This window comes from Rhinopithecus bieti, unplaced genomic scaffold, assembly GCF_001698545.2.
Source record: "Rhinopithecus bieti isolate Rb0 unplaced genomic scaffold, ASM169854v2 scaffold_7967, whole genome shotgun sequence".
Lineage (NCBI taxonomy): Eukaryota > Metazoa > Chordata > Mammalia > Primates > Cercopithecidae > Rhinopithecus > Rhinopithecus bieti.
In genome coordinates, this window is record NW_016806112.1 from 3,437,053 (window position 1) to 3,460,112 (window position 23,060).

A 23,060-nucleotide genomic window follows, 5' to 3' on the forward strand; every position below is an offset into this window, starting at 1 on the left:
AGAGATGCTAGGTAGAGAGGCACATGCTCATGGGGACATAAATGTATGTGTAACTGAAAGAATGTTTAAACTCCATGAGTAGGAAAGGAATATCCTCAAGCCTAAAAACTTACTGGCACTAAGAAAACCGAGACCTTTTGAGCACAGGAACTGGGAACTAGTCCTCAAAGCAAGGTTTTCCTTTCCAAGTAGGTGAGTCACACAGAAGTAATTGGCAGAGAAGAAGAAAGTGATTACTTAGGCTCAGCCATGGTGGCATTACAGCCCAGGACGCTAGGCCTAGGACAAGGTGGCCAGGGATACCATGTTTGACAGGAATTATGGTACTTTTGAAGGAGTATTTATCCTTTATTAAAAGAATGGACGTTTCCTTTAAAAACCTATTTGGGCGAGTGGACAAGTATGGTGCATAGTAATCTGGAAGCCCAGGAGTCATTTGAGATTTTTTTGTCCTTCCCTCCACAAGCCTACTTCATCGCCAAGTCCTGTAATTCCACTTTGTAGATTACCTGTGACATCCACACCCAAAGCTTTGATCTGAATTGATATTTTAACGTATATTTTAATCATTTCTTTCCCAGAATATGACAGCAGCCTGTTAGTTGACTGTTCTGTCTCCTGTTTGCCCTCTTATCTGTCTCCCACAGAGCCTCTAGGAAGATTTTTCTGAAACACAAATAGGATCATGTCAGGATCCTTCAGCACTGCCCTGTCCCTAGCTCTCTGCCCCCTGCTCTCCCGCCCCGCCTGCCCCTCACTCTCCTCCCTGCCTGTAGCTCCTCTCCCCACCCTGTCTTTGCCGCTGCCTGGAATATGCTTCTTCCCCTGTCCACTGAGTAAACCCCTGTTAGGAGGCCCAGACCAAATGTCTTCTCTGTCACACCTTCTCCAGCCTTCTCCTGCATATCCATCAAGGGGGTGAGGCTTCTCAGCCATGCCTGGAGTGTAGTCTCAACCATGGTAGATTGCATACTGGATTTCTGAGTCTAATGTCCCTCTCACCCCAGAGTAAGCAGGAAAATGGAGATCACAGTTAGTTTATCTCTACAGGCCTAGCTCCCAGGAGGGTGCTAGGCACATAGGAGTTAAATAAGTGTGTGTTGATTGCCTGATTATAGGAGATAGAAATGAGAGGATGGGGACTTAGTCCACGGAAGAAGCAAAGGGCTGGGAGAGTGGTTTATCTCGTATCTTTTATCAGCAGAAGCTCATAATGTGTTCTGGCTGTAGTCTTGACTGAGGACAGCCTGCTGCGGAAGCTCTCCCTTCTCCTATCCTCTGATCTTATCCATTGGAGAAATGTGGTTGGCCTGGCTGTGAAATGAACACCTGCTTCTGTGTATAGCCCTCACCCCAGTTACCTGATAAACCACTAATTTATTTACATTTTTAATAAATGTAGCCACAGATACCATGAAAAGTCACCCCTCCCTCCTTCCACCATCCCCAGCTACTTACCAGCCTTTGTGCAGCTTCCAGTGGCAGTTCTTTTTCTATAGGTTCTTCACCATTACTGAGTAATCAATCGCTTCATCCGACTCAGAGCCAGGTTTTCCAGAGTCACATGCTACATTCTTCCTAATGTCCCACATGGTCCATCTTCTTTGCTGGTGCGTTCCTCGCTGCACTGCTCTCGCCCGAGTGAGTGACCAGCGCCCTCAGCCATTGCTTCCTCCCTGCACCGAGCTTGCTCTCATCAAACTGCTGGATGATGGGAGAAGCAGCTTCACCCAACAGGACCTCAGTCTCATGGCAAAAACATACTTAAAAAAAAAACTGAGTTACTGGAAGATGGGGACAATGGAAGCATACAGGGGAGCTTGATAAATGAGTTGAGGAAGTCTCCTAGGAGGAGGTGACATTGGAGCTGGGCCTTGAAAAGTAAGCAGGTGTCCTCAAGGAAGAGTGGGGCATTTGAGGCAGAGAACATGGCAGAAGTAAAGGCCTGTGGGTATGAAAAGGCATGGCAGGCCTGAGAGAGTAAGGATTGGTGTGGCTGGGGGAGGGAGATTCCTGACTCTATGGGGCCTGCTTCTGAACTGAGGCTTGGTGGGAGCTGTGAGTGCTCCCTGCAGCTGCTCCTGGGGCCCTGCTCTGCCCCACAGGTGCTCCCACGGCTGAGCGAGGTTCCCAGGGCTGTTGGCACTCCCACCCACTCCCACCCGCTCAGGCGGGTGGCATCCCAGAAGGAAAGAGGCAAGGGAGGAAGCAGATAAGAAAGACAGCTTCTGTTTAGACACAAATATCTTGGTAATCAGCACAGATGGGATGAGAAATACCAAAAAAAGTACATGACAGTTTAGAGAGAATTTGGCTAAATGTTACATATTTTTAACATACCTGTGTAGAGTTTTTGGAACAAGCACCTGAGTCGCTCAGAATCTGATTGGAGATGGGGAACATGCCTCAATCAAATGGTGTTTTTATTTCAGAAATGTTCCCTTCTCCATCCACAAAAGTATCCTTGTGATTTTTTTTTTTCTCCCACCAAAATAAGGCGCAGGATTTGTCTCTGACGCTGTGTCTCCCTATTTGGACGGCAAGCTGTGTAACATATTTCTCCCCAGCGTGAAGCTTCTTGGCAGACTCTTGAGGCCACGTTTTGGTGGCTTCAGAGTTATCTTTGGATCTGTCAAAAGTGCTAATGGGCTTTCTGGCCTTCTTTAAGCTCCTCATTTCTATTTTCTTTTTACTTCCATCCTCTCCTAAAAGAAAATTCATGTAATTCATCAGCAGTTAAGCTTTTTACCAAAATGCTCAGTGAAGGGCCTCGTATTTTTGTTTGTGAGGAGAGCTGTGCCAAACCCCACCCTTACATCATTAGCTCTGCATTCCTCCATCCAGTGGAGGAACCAAGATACACTGGTTGACTCCTTCTGACTGCCTTTGGTGTTTGCTGTTTTGTTTTTCACTGAGTTTGTTAAGAGGCAAGTTGGTGTGATGGTTAGGGTATGAGTTTCGGATTGAGGAGATGTAGTTTTGAAACATGGCTCTGCCCTTTCTAGCTGGGTGACCTTTAGACATCTACTGAGACTTCCTGAGGCTCAGTTGTTGTTTTTTTCCTCATCTATAAAATGGAGATGATAATACCTGTCTCAGGCTTGTTGGGAAGATTGGAAAGAACACCTGTTGCCTACCACATACAGATCACTCCGTGAATGGGGTAACAGTAACTTTTAACAGAAGCATTTCCCTTTCTTTAGGCATACTTGATCTTGTTTTGTTTCTTTTTCCAAATATGAGTTTTACCTACAATTTTGTGTGGAATAAAAAGAGCCTGGGTTTAGAGACAGACCCACTCAGGACTGAATCATGTCACATCCACTTACCGCATGACCTTTGTCAAATTATACAACTTCTCTGTGCCACTGTTTTCTCATCTTTATAGAGGGATAATAATACTTAGTTCAAGGAGCAGTTTGAAGATTAAGTGAAATGTTTAATAATAGATGTGAACCTTTCCCATGGTGGATGTGTGTAAGAGGGACAATGTGGTGTAAGGGAAAGCGTATAGGCCGTGGAGTCAGATCTGACTTTGCCAGTTACTGACCTCTCCCAGACTTCTTTATATTGGAAAGAATAACGCCTCACTGGATTTTTGTGAAGACTGCACAATTACACATCCACAGTGTCTGGTACAGTGGCTGGCACTTGAGAGGTAGTTAGTATATAGAGCTATTAATTCAGTTGCTCTGTATTTATAAAGGTTGATGGTTAACCTGGTACTTCAGTCAAACAATAATAAATTATAAGATAAGTGCCCAGTTTTACTCCCAGCCCATAATGTTGTTGAAAACACTTTATGCTATTTTGCATGTAAAATCCACCTGGTTTACTTCAATTTATGGGTTATAGATCTTTAATCATTATAAACTGCAACCCCTGGCAGTAGCATTCCTTCCCTCCCCAACCCCTTTCATTTTCAGAGGATTATATTGTGTGGCATTGAAAACCTGTAACATTGAAGAAATTAGCATATTCATGTGTATTGTTAAAGTCAGGTGGGTATAGAATGCGTTGTGTAAATGAAACACATTCCATTTTTTTTCTGAAATCTGAAGAGTACCAATCTATAGTACTAATTAAAAGAATGAAGCCCAGGCTACAGGGGGGGGAAAAAGCTAGTTAAAACACTGCTTTGTCACAACTTGCTGCTGTTTGTCTTCAGTTTTTTTTTTCCCCTTTTGAGTGAAATACCTGGAAATTGTAAATGTTCAAAATTGCCTTAATTCCAGCTGAGCCGTTTTAGCGAATGTAAACTGTGAAGGAGGGGACACCAGCAGTGATGACAGGAGAGGAGCTCGCCTGGCCTTTGTGGGTGGCATCTCCTGGACAGAAACGGGCTCAGTGCCAGAAGCATTTTGGTCCCTGGGTACTTTCTTTTGCTTAGGCGTATGGCACAGCACATCGGGAAGGTTCTAGGATCTGGGGCCCAAAGATTTGAGCAGCAGTCCTGTCTTCATTGCTTATTAGACTGTTCCATCTTGGAGAATCTCTCTGAGTCTTGGTTTCCTCATTTGTAAGATACATGTAGAATTCCTGTTCTGCTCACCTTTAGAAACTGACCTAAGTGCTGTATGCAACCTCATGTTGTAATCACCACACAAAGATGTAATTGCTCAGGCTCCTTCCTCTCTAAGGTGTCTTCCAACTTTACGGTTCATGATTTTACACATGAGGGGGATTTGGCCTCCGGGGTAGAAAGAAAAGGACAGGGAAAGAAGAGAGTATACTTTCTGATTATTTTCTGTTTCTTATGCTCTTATTAGATACTGTTATAATAAGAAGAAACAAAATCAGCCACAAACCGTGCCTTCTTCTTTCTCCTAGAGAAATCTGACAGAATATTTTGTGGCTGTGGATGTCAACAACATGTTACATCTGTACGCCAGTATGCTGTACGAACGCCGGATACTCATCATTTGCAGCAAACTCAGCACTGTGAGTAGACAGTCTTAAGACTGGCTTTTTAATGATTTAATTTTAATTGAAAGATACATCGGCAAGATGAAAGAAGATTTTAGGAAAAGGAGTCAGCTACAGTCCCCTTATATGGCAGCATGTCATTTTCATTAATTGTTCATGTTTTTTTTACAGTGCCAATGCACATTTCATTTATTCCTGTAGTCTCACAGTCAATTATAAATAGCTTTCCATTTGATTGAGTGTTATGAACATGTTGCAGATTTCTACATGAGCTTCGATTATTGTCATTTTTTAATGTTTACACCATATTTCATGATACAGATGTGTCATTATTTACTATATCCTTCTTCTCTTGATGGCCATTTAGGTTGTTCATTATGATTTAATCCTTTTAGTAGATAATACTGCAATGAACATCTTTTGGCTTCTTTTGACTGTTACAGTTATATTCTAAGGAGGGGGACACCAGGTCACAGGACTTGATAAGCACTATGATTTAGGGACTGCCAAATTGCTTCCCAAACGGGCGGTGCTTGTTTACAGTGAAGGCTGCCAGCTGTAGATGAGTGCACCATTTTCACGGCAGCTTTGCCAGGCGAGAGAGAGAGTGTGCATGCTTGCACGTGCATGCGCTCAGGTGTTTTAATTCTGCTAAGAAAGTAGATATGTTATGGTATTTCAGGCTTGCTTTAATTTTAAAATTACATCTTTGGTTAGCGGTAACTGAATATTTTCCATGGGTTTATTTTTTTATTTGTGTTTTGTTAGTATCCTTTCACATTTATTTTATAGGTGCCTTGATTTTTTTTTACAAATTATAATGAACTTTCTATATAACTTTTGCTGTGTGTATAATATAAATATTTTATATTCCTTTTATTTTAGTTTTTCACTTGCTAAGTATGAGAGTTCACATTTTCCCCAATGGTTTTTATGAAAATTCTTAAGCTATTATAGAAAGTTGAAATAATTTTATAGTGAATGCTGATATACTTCCATCTAAATTCTACTAGTGACATTGTGCCAGTTGCTTTATCATGTATTTATTCAACTATTCATCATCCATAGCATCCATTAGTCCATCTTTTTTTTCTTTTTTTGAGACAGAGTCTCACTCTATCACCCAGCCTGGAGTTCAGTGGCGCTATCTCGGCTCACTGCAACCTCCACCTCCCATGTTCAAGTAATTCTGTTGCCTCAGTCACCCAAGTAGTTGGGATCACAGGCACGCACCACCACACCCAGGTAATGTTTGTGTTTTTAGTAGAGATGGGGTTTTGCCGTGTTGACCAGGCTGGTCTTGAACTCTTGACCTCAAGTGGTCCACCTACCTCAGCCTCCCAAAGTGCTGGGATTGCAGGTGATCCATCTTATTTTTTATGCATTTCAAAGTAAATCACAGGCGTCACTTTACTTTCCCCTAAATAATTCAATATCTGTTTGCTGGGTTTATTGTTGTTTTTGTTTGTAGACAAAACTTATATACAGAAATTGACTGGGGGTAGAATGCCTAATAGGCATCCCTCTGTTAGAGAGAGTAGAAAAATATTTTCATAAGCGGAGAGTTCCCTAATGAAGGGCCTGTGGATAAAGTCAGTTATGTGTTTACCTATGAATAAAAGGCACCTAATAATGAAAACTCTCTGAGACTACTAGAGTTTTCCTTATGGTTTTTATTATACTTTCATTATTTTATTATTTCTTTGGTTATTGATTACTCATCAAGAACTCAGTTTTTTGTTTTTTGTTTTTTTGTTTTTTTTTTTATTGCCCACTATGTGTTAAGAATAGCCTATAGTCGACCTCTTGCTTTGTTTTACATTTTATTTTACACCATACGTGCAGTTCATAATTTCAGGGCACAAACACCCAGACTGTTTCAGAATGAGAATATTGTCAACCACATCAATCATCACCTCTTTAAAAGAGTCTAGTCCATAACCAGTTACTGTTGCTTTAAATTGTTAAATTTCAGTCAACAAAAACGTGACGTCATCTCAGTGGAACTGAATTCCCTATCATTTAATCATGATGTTTTTGATCCCTTATTGTGTGCTGAGTCCCAATGTCACTGAGTAATGTAGGGGTAAAAATCCTCAAATAGGAAGCAAATGATTGATGATACTAGAAAATCTATTAATATAACTTAGATATTAACATATTAAATGGGAAAACTTTTATGGTCCTCAATAGAGGGACAGAAAGCACTACCATGTTCATGAATAAGAAGACTTAATATCTTGAAGATTTCATTTCATTTCAAAGTGATGTATAGATTGTATACAATTTTATTCAAAACCCCATAGGGTTTTACATAGTGCCTGACAAGCTAATTCTAAAATTAATATGGAAAAGCCAGAGAAAGAGCTACAACATACTTGACAAAAAAGAATGGGTTGTGGAAGCTTGCTTTACCGGATATCAAAACTTTCTATAAAGTTGTAGTAATTACGATGCTAGTACTGGGATGAGGATACACATATGGGCTGATGGAACAGAATCGAGAGCCCAAAAACAGATCACATGTATATGGGCTCTTTATATCATAAAAGGTGGCATTGCAGAATCTCTGGGGAATCAATGGACTTTTCAATAATTGGCTGTCCACATGGGAAAAAAAAGGAAGACAGTTTCTATTGTACACACACAAAAATAAATTCCAAATGGATCAATAACTTAAATGTGAAAGGCAAAATTTAAAAACATTTAGAAGACAAAATAGAATACTCCTTGATGATCTTTCGAGTAGAGAAGGGCTTATTTAAAGATGGTCCAAAATATACATTGTATAAAATAAAATATTAAAATTGTGAACTTTTATTCATTAAAAGATACTTTTCCGTGAAAATGACTGAAAAGTCACAAGCTGAGATTTGCCGTATAGAAAAACTGACAGAAAATTAGTATAGGAAATAAATACAGAACTATGACAATTACCTGTCAATGGAAAAATTGGCAAAAGGCATGATTTAGCATTTCACAGAAGAAATACAAATGGCCAACATCTATATGGAAAGATAGTCAATCACATTAGTAATCATCAAAAAGCACATTAAAACTACAGTGATTATGGCTGGGCACAGTGACTTACACCTGTAATCCCAACATTTTGGGAGGCCAAGGTGGGAGGATTGCTTAAGGCCAGGAGTTCAAGACCAGCCTGGGCAACATAGTGAGAGCCCTGTCTCTACAAAGAAAATTAAAAATCAGCATGGTAGAACACGCCTGTACTCAGGCAGAAAGATCACTTGAGCCCAGGATCATGGCTTTGCAGTAAGCTATGATCATACCGCTTCACTCCAGCCTGGACAACAGAGTGAGACCTTGTCTCTAAAAAAAAACAAACAAAACTAACAGTGAAACCCTAGGTTTGTAAAAGATTTGGTGGCTGACAAAGCTGGGTGTTATATTGGAAATGTATTAGAGAATATCGTTTACTACTGTTTGAAGGGTATGTGCTACAAAACTATTTACGTATGCCCATCACTCAGCAATTCTACTCCTAGGTGGAATTTTATGTGTATACACACACCCCTTGGTCATGTATGGTGGGATACATGCACAAAAATGTTCACAGGGGCTTTTTTTGGGTTTTATTTAAATCCTGGAAATAGTTCTCATGACTACCAACAGAACTGATAGACTGTGGTGTCATCACACAGTGGAATATCGATCGGATCAATGAAAATGAACTGTACTGTCAATATGATTATGTCTCTAATGTAGAAGCTGAGTGAGGAACTGGGTTGCACAAGGATATACTGTACAGTATGATTTCATTAATATAAAGTTCAAGCTAGAAAAGCTAAATGGTATCTCGTTTAGGGATTCACACAAACTACAAAGGTAAAAAGAAATAGTTAACACAAAATTTAGGTAATGGTTTCCTCCCAGGAAGAGAAAAGACTGGTTTGGGAAGGGTCGTGCAATGGACATCAAAAGTTTTGCTTTCTGTCTTAAGCCAGGTGAGGAACCAACACATTTTGCTATAAAGGGCCAAATAATAAATATGCCTTTGCGGGTCATATGGTCTTTGTTACCACTGCTGGGCTCCGACCTTGTAGTTGACCAGAGTTAAACTAATGTGTGTGATTGTGTGCCAACAAAGCTTTATTGCCAAAAACAGGCAGCAGGCCAGGCTTAGCCTTTTCGCTGTAGTTTGCTGACCCCTGAGCCAGGTGATAGGTTTGGGGTTCTTACATTTTTTTTTCTTTAAAAGTTGTTTATATGCCATACATACTTAATATATTTCACAAATTTTAGAGGCCTAAAAGAAGGTACAAAGCTCCTGTTTCATGAAATTTTAGAATAGAGTCAAAGCAGTTCTTGTACAAAGATTAAGAATCAACATTGCCTGAGATTTGGCAGTGGCAGTTCTGGAAAGCAGAAGACAGTGAAGCAGTGTCTTGACCTTCTAAGGGAAAATGATTTCTAACCTAGAATTCTATACCCATCTAATGGAAGCCCTCAGGAGAGAGTGCCAGGAGCCCACACCACATTGCTCAGCCTCCTGGGGCCTGTACTCCTGGACTCTGCCTTCCCTTTGCAGATGAACCGTCTGTCCTCTCTGAGGCCAGTCACTCTGCTTGTCCAGCTTGCTTCATGCTGCAAATATTTATCATGAGGTTGCCATAGGCACTGGGGATACAGCAGTGAACAAAACAGGCAACAATCCCTGTCCTCATGAAGCTTGCATTCTAGTATCGTAGGTCCTCGATAAGCCAGAGGAGTTAAATATCTCATACAGTAGGAAATGGTTAAGTACTAAGGAGTGAAATAAAGCCGAAGAGAGAGGATGGGGAGTGGAGAGTGGCAAGGATTGCAGTTTTAGATGATGGCCTCGGAATGCCAACGGGAAAGGCGACACTGTGGTTTCCTTCAAGGAAGTTGCTCCAGCAGTAAGCAAGCTCTTCTCTCCTGGATCCATTATTATTTTCTCTTCTCTCCTAGCACATTCTTATGAGCATGCCAACGTGCTGTGGAGGCTCCCAGACTTCAAAACAAAACCTTCTTGACCCATATCCCCTTTATCCCATTTCTAGTCTCCCTTTCAGAACAGAATTCCTCAAGAGAGTTGCCTATTCACTAATTCCTCTTGTCTCATTCTCTCCTCAGTCTTTCATTAGGATTCAGTCCCCACCTGTCCACTAAAACAGGTGGACTTGTTTTAGTGTCTTTTTCCAGTCACCAGTGACCTCCTCTGAAGTAAAATTAAAATGAGTTAATACTTGCATAGCTCTGAGAACAGAGCCTGGTGTGTAGCCTGTGCAGGCATTTATAATAAATTAATATATTCTATAATGGGAAATAAAATTTTAATGCCCAGTTTATTAAGGGCCTACCCTACTGGAATGTAAACTTCATGAAGACAGGGATTGTTGCCCATTTCGTTCACTGCTGTGTCCTCAGTGCCTGTGGTAACACCACGATAAATATTTGTGGAATGAAGTCAGTGGGATAAGTGGGGTGACTGGCCTCTGAGAGGATAACAGTTCATTCTCAAAGGGAAGGCAGAGTCCAAGTCTTAATGTTGAAAATGTTAAACCAAGAATTGGTGATTTAGAAATCAGGAGATAAATCCTTTGTTGAGTGTGATTACTTTGAGTGAAGGGTGTAAGGAGAATGGTGAAGTGGACTGTTGTTTTTCATGATAAGCCTTGACTACTTTTTGTTTTGAAAGCTATGAATATGTATTACTTTGACTTTTAAAAGGCTTTTTTTTTTTTTTTTTTGGAGACAGAATCTCACTCTGTCACCCAGGCTGGAGTGCTGTGTGGCCGGATCTCAGCTCACTGCAAGCTCCGCCTCCCGGGTTTACGCCATTCTCCTGCCTCAGCCTCCCGAGTAGCTGGGACTACAGGTGCCGCCACCTCGCCTGGCTAGTTTTTTTTTTTTTTGTATTTTTAGTAGAGACGGGGTTTCACCGTGTTAGCCAGGATAGTCTCGATCTCCTGACCTCGTGATCCGCCCGTCTCGGCCTCCCAAAGTGCTGGGATTACAGGCTTGAGCCACCGAGCCCGGCCAATTCTTAACTAGGTTGGAAGTTTTACAGATTGCTGGTGGAAGCCTCTCTGGAGGAGGTGGGGTTCTCCTTGTATCTCATGTGCAGTTGGCAGCATCCTGAGCGGTTCTGCGGAGTTTGGGAATGACGTAGCTGAGCAGACTTCTGTTGTATTCACGCCTTTGGGCCTCTTCAGATTCAGAATTTGAAAGTTTTCCAATTGTTGCCTTTTATTTCCTTAAGACTGGCTTTTTATTATCTTTTAGATGGGGGCCGGTGCGGAGGGGGAAATGCAAAGGCCATCTCAGCCTGAGATTTTTTGAGGACACTCTCTTGACAGATCCTGATGTGGCCTGCAATAGTTGACAAACCACATTTTTCTCAATTGTGTTTGATAAGATGGAGGCTTAATGCTCCTCAGAGCCACCAAGCACATGAAAGATAAAAGCACTCGAGTGCTGTCTTCTATAAAAATGACTGTGTCAATAGAGACAAACCTAACAATATTTAGTTCAGAGGCAGGTAATATGCATTTCAGGGTTTCTCGGTCAATAACACTGTGATATTCTGTATAAGAAAAATGTAAGTTTTTGTTCTCTTTGCTCAGTTAATGTATATTGATTGTTTTCCTTTATAAATGATAAATAGGGAAGGCTTAACTAAATCTTGTTCTCTAATGTAAATACTTCAGTGTGATTCCCTCTAGCACAAAGGCCTCATTTTTCTTCCATATTTTCATATCTGAGTTTAATTCATACTGCTTTTTGGAACTCTATGGAGAGCAAGTAGGTCAAAGGTCTTAATAGAGATAATACAATTCCATCAGCATTCCTAGAAGATAGATATTATTCCCATTTTACAGAACAGCCAGTCCATTTGGAAAGGTGGGAATAACTTGCCCAAAGTCATGTCCTAGTCAATGGGAGAGATGGCCATGAATATAGGTCATTATGATGCAGTGTCAGGGGAAGAAGGCTTTGGCTTCTGGAAAGGGAGAAACATCCAGGGATTACACACAAACTAATCTTAGCCCCTTTGAAGTGCATGCCTGGGAACCAGGTTATGTCTGTTGGATGCCATTACTTATACCATTTTCCAGTCCCTTATGTGGGAACTGTCACAAGAGCCAGAGGCATGTTGTTAGGAATAGCCACCCCACTAAGGGAATTTGAAAATTCTTGTAAAGAGCCAGAAAGATACCCTGAGCCATATCTGGTGGATAAGGTAACTAGTGGAGCTGTTTGCTATTGGTTTGGGTGAAAAATAAGACCTGATTGTATAGTACTTAGAGTTTTGCTTTTTTGTTTGTTTCTTGTAGCTTGTAAAGCTCCAAGACCACCAAAGAGCATTCACAGAATAAATGTGTAAGAATATCCTTAAGTAGATTCATACTCAGTACTTTATATGGGAGCCCCCCAGTTCTCCCCGCCCCTTTTAAAGTTCTTTTAAGTTAACCTTTTGAGCCGCCCCCTTCCTGTGTGCCAGGCACTATGCTAATCATGAATGTGATCATTTTTTTCATTCATTCCTGCAGCAACCCTAGGAGCTTGTGGGATTTCTTCTCCCTTTGCAGATGGGAATGTTAGCACCCCCAAAAGTTGATGTGCCTTGTCTAAGATGGGCAGCAAAGATGGAATGAAAACCAGGCCAGGGTCCTTGCCACCTCATACTACCTTCTTGGTAACTCTCCACTGTCATGAGTTCCCTGTGACACTTGTACTCAGAGAAATATTCTTAGCATGACCCTGTTGGCCATGGATCTAAAATAATGTAAAGAACCTCTGCCTGATTGTCACTTTTGAATGCACACATTAAGCTTTTCACTTCAGATTCGGCAAGCCCCGTCTGTACGCCTGACACTACTCTAGGCACCAGGAAACAGGAGGCAGATCTGTGAATTCCCATTGACACACCCAGTCTGTTAGCCAAAGCTCCATTTCCTTAAACACTTCAGATTCCATTCACTCTGCCCATGCCTTCTTAAACTTGGCTGTCTCCCAGCAGCTCCTGCACCCTTCTACTACCATGAGCATGGCTTTGGTGGAGCCCTGGGGCGTATCTTCTCTAACTCACTGTGGTTTCAGCGTTCATATACTGCAGCTAGGTATCTTTGTCCTATACAATAAAGAATAAAGAACCTTCCAGGGTTCATATGTTGCAGTTCCTTCCAGCAGTGTATCTTGGTCCTAATCGCCCCCTTTATAATTTAGGGATACTGAAAGAGATTTGGACAACTAAGAATATCCAGTTAAATAATGACAAAGGCATATTTACTTTCCTGAGAAACATCTGTTTGTTTTATCCAGTGGATGCTTTTCAGAAGGAAATATTGTATAGTGGCAAGACCACGACCTAATTAGCCTCCACACCATAACCGAAAACCATTATTACTTTTCTGATGGTACCTCATTTAGGGAAGAAAAAAAATAAACTGGCACCCTCTCCCTGTCAGTTTCTTCCTAATTGTGTCAACAAAAATTAGTCCCTGGGCATGTGGGAGCTGGGCAGGACCGGGTACCCTGTGGCCTGAGGAGTGGTGGGTGAAACTTCCATCTCCCCACCAGCACACAGTCTGGCCCTTAGGAGATGTACATGGAGACTTTTCCAGCCTTGCCCCAGTCCTGTCCCACCACTCCCACTGACAGCATCCGTTGTCTGAGTACCATCTGGTCTTGAGCCCTAAGAAAGGGCCAGTTTGTGGACTGGGCAGCTTTTCATATTTGGCTTCATTTTTGCTACTTTCCTGATGAACGCCACCTTGTCATGTCGATGCCAGCCTGTGTGATGAGCTGGGCACCTGAATGATGCGTGCAAAACTTTCCTAGCTCTTCTGGACTAGAAAACACTAATCCTGTTTGCTTATCTGCCGCCCTTGAAGCAGAGATGAGAGTGGCAGTTGAAGGAGGTTTGAAATCCTGGAGCAGAGCCAAGGCCTCTTTGCCTGCACACTCCACTCTGCATGTTCCAGCCGTAGGAACAAACTGCATTATTTTGTTTCAAACTGTGCTCGAGGGAAGCCAAGACCTTGTAACTGGAAACTTACCAAACAGAGAATTCTAAGACTAAATTTAGTGTTCTATTTAAAAAATAAAATAAATTGAACATTTTGTTTATCTTCTATATGTTAAAAAAGAGAGAGAGTAACCTGGTTCACACTAACCACCTAAGAGTATTCAAAGAAGTGAGAAGAAAACTAATCCTTTTGGTGAAGAGGGAAATTCTTAAGAAATTATAATGAAGTGGCATGGAATAGAGGCTTTGCAGCCAAACTTCCAAGTAACACAGCCTCTCTAATCTCCGTTATATACATTTTTTTTTTGTGGTCCAGAGAATATTAAAAACTTAAAGGAACTTCCATGGACAGAAAATAGGAGAGATTGGTGGGTTTTACTTATGCGGGCATTCTCTGACTTTAAAATGTATAGATAATTAATTGCTTGTTGAACTGTATTCTTCATTTAATTATGTGTGAATTGGTTTTCTCTTATTCATGTTAAACTCTAATTGGAATGAAGAACCTTGAGGTACCATAGAGACTGTGTAATATAATATAGAATTTCAACAGGTTAATTTGTGACACTTTGATGTGACTTCAACCAGCCATGGTCTCTCTGCTAGCTCCTACCTTCCTCTCTTGCCTCTTCTCCCATTGCTTCAACAAACATCAAGCACCTGCTTTGGATGAGGCACAGGATTCAGATTGTCAGTGATTCCCCATTTCTGATCCACGGATTAGCATTATATTAGAACCACCCAGAAAACTTGTTAAAATGCAGGTTCTTGGGCACCATCTCTAGACGTTCTGGTTCACAAAGTCTAGTATGGAACCATGGAATGTGTATTTTTTTTTTTTTTTTTTTTTTGAGATGGAGTCTCGCTCTGTCGCCCAGGCTGGAGTGCGGTGGCCGGATCTCAGCTCATTGCAAGCTCTGCCTTCCGGGTTTATGCCATTCTCCTGCCTCAGCCTCCCGAGTAGCTGGGACTACAGGCGCCCGCCACCTCGCCCGGCTAGTTTTTTGTATTTTTTAGTAGAGACGGGGTTTCACTGTATTAGCCAGGATGGTCTTGATCTCCTGACCTCTTCTCCTCCTGATCCGCCCGTCTCGGCCTCCCAAAGTGCTGGGATTACAGGCTTGAGCCACCGCGCCCGGCCCGGAATGTGTATTTTTTAAGGTTCCCTGGATGATTGATACACAGCCTGATTTGGAACCAGTGAATAGACAGTTCTGTAAGACAAAAACAATATTTATTCTTATTGTTATTTTGCATTGTTAGACTCATTTTCATGTTGACATAATAGAGACTGATCAAGTTCATTTAAAAGATGTTTATGCATACCGACTGGCACTTAAAAAGCTCTTTGTTTCCATATTCTCTTTGGGAGAGCTTTGATTGGGGCCTTGGCTAGTCTAGAAAAGGGCCATAGCTAAGTATAATCTGTTCAGGCTCTCAGTAATTTTACGGAATACCAATGCAGTCCACCAGTGTAATTTGGGGTGCATGTGTATAAACAGATGATGTTTCTTTTTCTTTTCTTTTTTTTTTTTTTTTTGCCATTTCGTTAAATTCATCCCATTTCTGCCATGGCAGAAAATTTTATTGTTTTAGTAATGCGATCAAGTCATGAAATAAATTGTATCTTTCTTAGATTGTAGGACTGAGAGCTTCTTGTGTGACTTATGAATCAAAATTTTAATGGATAATATTTAAGTCATTGGCATCATAATCTACTTAAAAAGCCCTAAATGACACCCACTTTGGCAGACATGACAGTCATAAAAGAAATTTGAGCACCTACTGGGTGCTTATGATACTGGGAGCAAGGACTCATAATTTCCCGTGTTGTTTCTGCAGACTGAAAGTGTGGTCACTTTGGTGAACCAAGGTAGTATGTTATGAGGTTAGACCATGCCATCATGGGTCAGTGCAGACACGGAGCACGTTCACATTTGTTCTTTTCTGCTATCTTGGTAGCTTCAGAGTCTACCAGCTAGATGTGTCAGACAGCCCTGCTGGAGGTATCTTTTCCCAAGAAAAAAGACAGCAGGAGTGGAGGAGAGAGTATCAGACTGCAAGTCAGGATGGCTTTGTTCCACTTCTGCCTCTGCCTTGTACTTAATCCTCCCTGTGCCACTTTCTAGCCATATGGCCTTGGGCAAGTTGCTTGACCTCTCTGAGTCCCTCTGTCTTCTTCTGTGAAAATGGGGATAGTATTCACACCTACCTCAAGGTGGTTAAAAAGATCCAGTGACCATCCAGACATGAAAGCACAGAGCCCAGCACTGGGTGCACTGTTCACTCTGTAAATGTTACTTGAGGCTGAATCTCATCCTTGCAGGCCATAAACCCTGATTTGACTTTCAGAAACAAGGAGAGCGATAAAGATCCTGGGAGAGTTCTGAATATTAGGATCACCCTGATAGCAGATAGGGAGTGAATCCAAGCAAAACAGAATAGTCACAGCCAACTCCCATGAAGTTTTGCATCCGGACCACTTCTCACTAATCATTTAGTCGTTGAATAAATTGTCATTTCTCATTCAAGTCCTCACAGAGCTTGAGTGGCCTGAGAAGCTGCTGTGTTCGCTTGACCCACCCTTTCCCCCGACTGGCCTCTAGCAGGGAAGAGGACTAGCAGCTTCTCTGTCTTCAACCTTCAGGGCTCTGATGTCTCTGTCTCTGTGAAGCAGGCCTGATTCTTGCCCCAGGCAGAATTAATGATTCTTTCTTTATATGCTAACACACTTGAACCTCTATTATAGCACCTCTTTCATAATGCTTTTGTGTGGAAGTTGATTGTTTGCATTTTGATCTTTCTCTCTCTATTTTAAATTGCTTGAGGGCATGGCATGTGCACATAGTGGATACTCAGTAATTGTCGGATTAATATAGATCAGAACACAGAAGCAGTTTCATGGGAGCTAAGAGCACAGAATCCAGAGCTCAACTTCCCTAGGTTCATATCCTAGTTCTGCCGATAGCTGTGACCTTACACAAGTTCCTCAACACCCAGGAGCCTTAGTTTCCTCATCTATAAAATGGGGACAATAATGCTACCTACCTTATAGGGCTGTTGTGAAAATTAAATGAGTTAGATATATGTGAAGCACTGTTCTCAGTGATTGGCAGATAGTAATGTGAATTCAGTGTTCATGATGGTGGCCTGTTTTTTGTTGTTGTTGTTTTGTTTTGTTTTTTTGAGATGGAGTTTCATTCTTGTCACCCAGGCTGGAGTGCAGTGGCGCGATCTTGGCTCACCACAACCTCTACCTCCCGGGTTCAAGTGATTCTCCTGCCTCAGCCTTCTGAGTAGCTGGGATTACAGGCATGTGCCACCACTCCCAGCTAATTTTGTATTTTTAGTAGAGACAGGGTATCTCCATGTTGGTCAGGCTGGTCTCAAACTCCCCACCTCAGGTGATCTGCCCGCTTCAGCCTTCCAAAGTGCTGGGGACTACAGGCGTGAGCCACCACGCCCAGCTGATGGTGGCTGTTTTATGGCTTGAATCTTTCTTCTGAGTTTTTTTGTTTTTCTCTGGGACAGAGTCTCACTCTGTTGCCCAGGCTGGAGTACAATGGCGTGATCTCCGCTGACTGCAACATCCATGTCTCGGGTTCAAGTGATACTCATGCCTCAGCCTCCCAAGTAGCTGGGACTACAGGTGCGCATCACCACACCCAGCTAATTTTTGTGTTTTTTGGTAGAGAAAAGGTGTCACTCTGTTGGCCAGGCTGGTCTCAAACTCCTGACCTCAAGTGATCCACCTGCCTTGACCTCCCAAAGTGCTAGGATTACAGGCGTGAGCTACCACCTGCAGCCTACAGTCACTTTCTAAGGTTAGATTTGCCAAAGAAAACAACAGGGAACAGTCCCTTTTCTTTTTCTTTTTCTTTTTTTACTATTTATGCAAATTTAGTAACTCACCACCTGAAGGTTCCTTAGTTTCTTTATGTGTGGATACCTGACAGATAGGTACTCACGATTCCATGTTCAGTTATGCTTTCTTTTTAAAAGTATGATTCCTTATTAAAGCAATAGTATAGATCCATTAGCTAAACATAAATTATGATTTATATTGTCAAAGAAATAGAAATATCCACTTATACTAGATTTGAGGTGTCAAATCAATTTCTTCTTGAGTGCCCACTTTGATCCATTGATCAAAGGGGCATGTGAGGCTGGGCATGGTAGCTCACACCCATAATCTCAGCACTGTGGGAGGCCGAGGTGGGCAGATCACTTGAGGTCAGGAGATCGAGACCAGTTTGGCCAACATTGGTGAATCTCCATCTCTACTAAAAATACAAAAACTAGCTGGGTGTGGTGGCATTGCGCCCAGCTACTCAGGAGGCTGAGGCAGGAGAATCACTTGAACCCAGGAGGCAGAGGTTGCAGTGAGCTGCGATTGCACCACTGGAACGCCAGCCTGGGTGGCAGAACGAGATTCTGTATAACAAAAAAACAAAAAAAGTGCATATGAGGAAGGATTCTGGGCCACACCCCGACTCTGTGATCGGTTAGTAATGTCTGTCACAGATATGGTGCGGAGGAGTGGCGGCACATTGACTGTCCCTGTATTGAATAAATTGTTATCAGTCCCTCATGTAACCTTGCCTTTTTCTTTTTCATCTTAAAGATGAAAAGAAAGCTCTTTCCTCACTCACAGTGCTGTGGGCTTATTTACAATGTAGTTTACCACACCATAGTTTTCTGCCTCTGCTTTGGTAGCTAAAGCTTTTCTCTGGCAGTTTTAGTTGCTTTGATGTTGTAAAGTGTCAAATCTTGGCACGAAAGCTTGTTGCCCCAGTTAATAACTTACTCTAATTACTCTAGTAGATAGCTTTAAAAAAAAAATGGAGAGAAGTGATTAAGCAGGCGGTTGATTGCCTGTGTAAGCTTTCTCCTGACTAGGTGATATTGCTGTTGGGGGAAGATGCTTTCCTTCACTCCTTGTTGGGTGTTTTTTTTTGTTTGTGTGTGTGTGTGTGTGTGTGTTTATTCCTTCCCTTTCCCAAAAAATAATGGAGAAGGAAAAAGTAAGATGAGTTCCACCAAATTGAAAATGAAGTAGTTTGGAAGAACAATTGTTCCCATTACCCCCTAAAAAGAAGCCCTGCGTTTCAGCTGCTAAGAAAAGCGAGACACTGTTTGCTCTTTCCTTCTACTCACATGTCCGGCATCTGTCTAGACTAGCTGAAGGTTCTTTGATTTCTGAGATGTTCTAAGTTGCCTTTCTGCTAGAGTATCTTTGATAGTTTCTTGAAAGCCTATTCCTCCCCCACTAAATACAGTAACTACAATTTGAACATAGCTGAACCCTTTATAATTAAAGGTTTTTCTCATACCCATGGAAGGGTTGAAATAGGTTAACTTCACAGAGTCCCTGCAGATTTTGCTTAAAACGTTTTGATGATTTTAGAGAGGATTTGTCATTTGAGAATAAATCATAATCAAAACAAACAAAAACCACAGTAGTGTTTGAATCATGACACCAAGATACCTACGAAGATGGTTTATAATTAAATAAAAGAATCAAGTTCTCAAACTGAGAAAGGGAACAACTTCCCAAGACACACAGCATTTTTTACAACTGCTCTAAGTAAGATGATCCATGGTCAAAATGAACAAACTTAAGAATGACCTCCCTTTAAAGTCAGTAATCTGGTATCCTTTCTATATTTATCATTTTATTCATTTCTCTTTGTTTAGGTTCAGAGGGGAAATCCAAATGCCTCTAACCCTGTGAAGCAGGTGTTGGTTTGATTATTTAACCTTTTGAATTCTAGGATGGAAAGAATGACTGTGACCGTCTGATTATCTTCCTCTGCCAGCTTTTAGAGCTTGGAATCTTAATACTTTTTCAAAAATGTACAGCCTCTAGTTGTGATCTATTAGGCAATTGCAATTTGTTAAATGTCTATAATCCCAGCACTTTGGGAGGCGGGCGGATCACATTAGGTCAGGAGTTTGAGACCAGCCTGACATGGAGAAACCCTGTCTCTACTAAAAATACAAAAAATTAGCCGGGCATGTTGGTGCATACCTGTAATCCCAGCTACTCGGGAGGCTGAGGCAGGAGAATCGCTTGAAACCGGGAGGCAGAGGTTGTGGTGAGCCGAGATTATACCATTGCACTCCAGCCTGGGCAACAAGAGTGAAACTCTGTCTTAAAAAAAAAAAAAAACTGTCTGGTAATCTTGCCTATTCTTCCTCATGGTATGAATCTGGAGGCATTCTCCATTCCCCCAAACTCAGCACCAACTCAGCACCAACTCTGTGTCGAGCATAGTAAGAGGTAAGAAGAGGAATATTTGGCAGACCAAGGAGGGCGGATCACCTGAGGTCAGGAGTTTGAGATCAGCCTGACCAATTTGGCGAAACTCTGTCTCTGCTAAAAACACAAATATTAATTGGGTGTGGTAGTGGGTGCCTGTAATCTCAGCTACTCAGGAGGCTGAGGCAGGAGAATCGCTGGAACCTGGGAGGCGTATGTTGCAGTGAGCCGAGGTCACACCACTGCACTCCAGTCTGGGTGACAGAGCAAGACTCCATCTCACAAAAAGGAAAAAAAAAAAGATAGAGTCCAATGTGGTCTTCGTCCTTGATGAGCTCAAATCCATAGCCCTTGTGTTCCTGGTCACCTGAGGTCATCTACCTCTGAGTTATTCAGAGTATCAGGGGCCAAGTAAGGAAGAGGGCTATGCCCTGGTCCAGTGATGGAGATGGGGTGACTGAAAGGTAGTGGTTCCTACATAGCTCATGAATTCCAGCTGGGCCCTGGAGCTGCAGAGATGAGAAAGCAAGACCAGCTTAAAGACAGACCCTGATTTGCTTCGGCTTAGTGCAGCTGAAGAAGGTAAACTGGGGCAGAGAAGGAGACTTCTTCACATCAAAGGATAGCAATTCCTCCAGAATTGTGAGTTGTCAAAGCTGGAAAGGAACACAGAAATCTTGTAGCCTAGTCTCTTGGTTAACATACAAATTGAGACCTAGGAAAGGAAGTGGCTTGCCCGGGTCAAAAAGTTAGAAGAAGACTCCAAACAAGTATGTGAAAGGGAACATGACAAAAAGCAAGACTTTCCAACACTTTCAAGCCAGCCTGTCAGATATATGTACTCAAAATGGAATGTAAACCCTTCTCTTTGAGTAATAATAATTACTTCATTGTCTAGAATTTCCTGTGGATTAAAGACACTGCAACACCTTAGTTAAATGTAACTCATCCCCAGGAAATGATCGGATCTGTATTTGTTTTAAAAATGATTATTTTCTGTCATTGCTATTTTGTCCCAGACATTTGGACATCTAGCAGCAAGGCAAATACATATCTGTGTCATTTAACAATGTCAACAGGGACAATACCTCATCTATTTCAGAGTCCTTTGCACCGTGGATGGTACAGGGTATGCACGCGAATACTTTTTGAGTTTATTATGCATTGTGGAAACACCGTGGCCGTTATATTCTGACAGACCTGGATGTGAGTCCCAGTTCTGTCACTTACTGTTGATGTGGCCTTGGGGGAGTTATTTCACCTCTGAAACTGTTTCCTTATCTGTGAAATGTGGTGATGAGTGTATATGTGTATCAACACACACACACACACACACACACACACACACACACACACACACACACTTTCCTTTAAAACAATACTTTGCAAGGGTCTAAACCCCAACGTGGTACCTACACATATTATGGTTTTGTCTTTTGAGGGGGCATTCTTATTTTTATTTCATGTTAAGTTGCAGAGCTGCTATTAGGATTCTGCAGAGGCATTGGAATCTAAGACTGTGACAATCTGGGCTTTATCTCTGAGATATGACTGAAAAAAAAAAAGGTGTCCTTGTGATTTGCCCAACTCCGTCATTGATCATTCTCCATTCATGTCCTACCCCCACTGCCTTCTCCTCATCTCCCTTTGCCTCAAAGAAAACTAACAGAGCCATATAGAAAGCTCTGAGATATAAATGACCTTGTGCACCTTTAATTGAGGACAGAATTTGCTGAAGTGCATCCCAAAATCCACCAGTGGTTTACTTTACAGTCTGTGTCCTGGCTAGACTGGCTGTTGGCTGTATAATTTGTCTAGTTTTGTCTGGAGTCTTAGACTATTCAGCTGCTTCAGGGCAAAATCTTTTGGGGTGTCATTAAATGAGATTGATAATTGGCTTCTGATGAATATTCATTGTGACTAATGACTTTGGGCAAATTTTACACATACTATCTTCCCATTCTCCCACTGAGTGAGATTTTGATAGAATCATTTTCTTCAACTTGCACTTCAATTATATATTCACAATACCCCTTTGTTGACTACACTCCAAATTACATACTTTCATTACTTTTAAAGTTTGTATTCTGTAAGGAATGAACATAGGCCTTTAGGACTTTTATTTTTAGAAACAGGGTTTAGAATTATTTTAAAAATAAGCGGCAAGCGATACTTTACAGAACAGAGTGCATTATTTCTGATTGGGTATAGATATATAGTAAGACTTTTCTTGTAATCAACTGACTGTCCTTAAGTAATGATGCATATAGTTTATGTCATTTAGTATTTTGGAAAAGAGCCATATAATTCCCTGTTTTGTTTGTTCCTTAATCAAATGAGTAATGTATTTTACCCCAATTGCAGAGATTTGGCCCTTAGAAAACCCACTAATGAAATGATCAAACACCTTAAAAGTTTGATTTTTTTTTTTTTTAAGAAGGATAAGTAGTTTTAAAATCTTGGCATTGAGGTTGGTAGGTTTGCTTTTGAGGTTAAAAGACATGAAAAGAACATTATCTGAAGATGAGATCTCTGCTACTTTATCGGTTGAAATAGGCTTTTGACCCAAACCAGTTTAACCTAAAAAGAGTCACATAATCAAGTTCTGGCTTAACCAGGTTCATTCTATTAAATGACTTTTTCAAAGAGAATCACAAATTAATTCATATGATGATGTTACCTTCATTTGTATGGGACCTTATAGATTTTGAAGTGCTTTTATTTATTTATTTATATGTTGGGGAATTAGAAAGTAGGCACATGATTGAATGGGCGAATGGATGAATGAATGACTTGGTTTTCCAAAAGTGCCATGCTTGTGTTTCTAAGCTTGCTGTTTTTGTTTTAGACATTTTTTTC

The 23,060-nt window shown here is 41.4% G+C and overlaps 1 protein-coding gene across 1 annotated transcript in view; it reads left to right on the top strand.

Moving 5' to 3' along the window:
• Positions 1 to 23,060, top strand: part of DENND1A (DENN domain containing 1A) — a 505,985-nt gene that overhangs the window by 230,165 nt on the left and 252,760 nt on the right. The window contains 1 exon segment of the mRNA XM_017874791.1: positions 4,831 to 4,941. Within this exon segment, the coding sequence (XP_017730280.1) occupies positions 4,831 to 4,941 (111 nt within the window).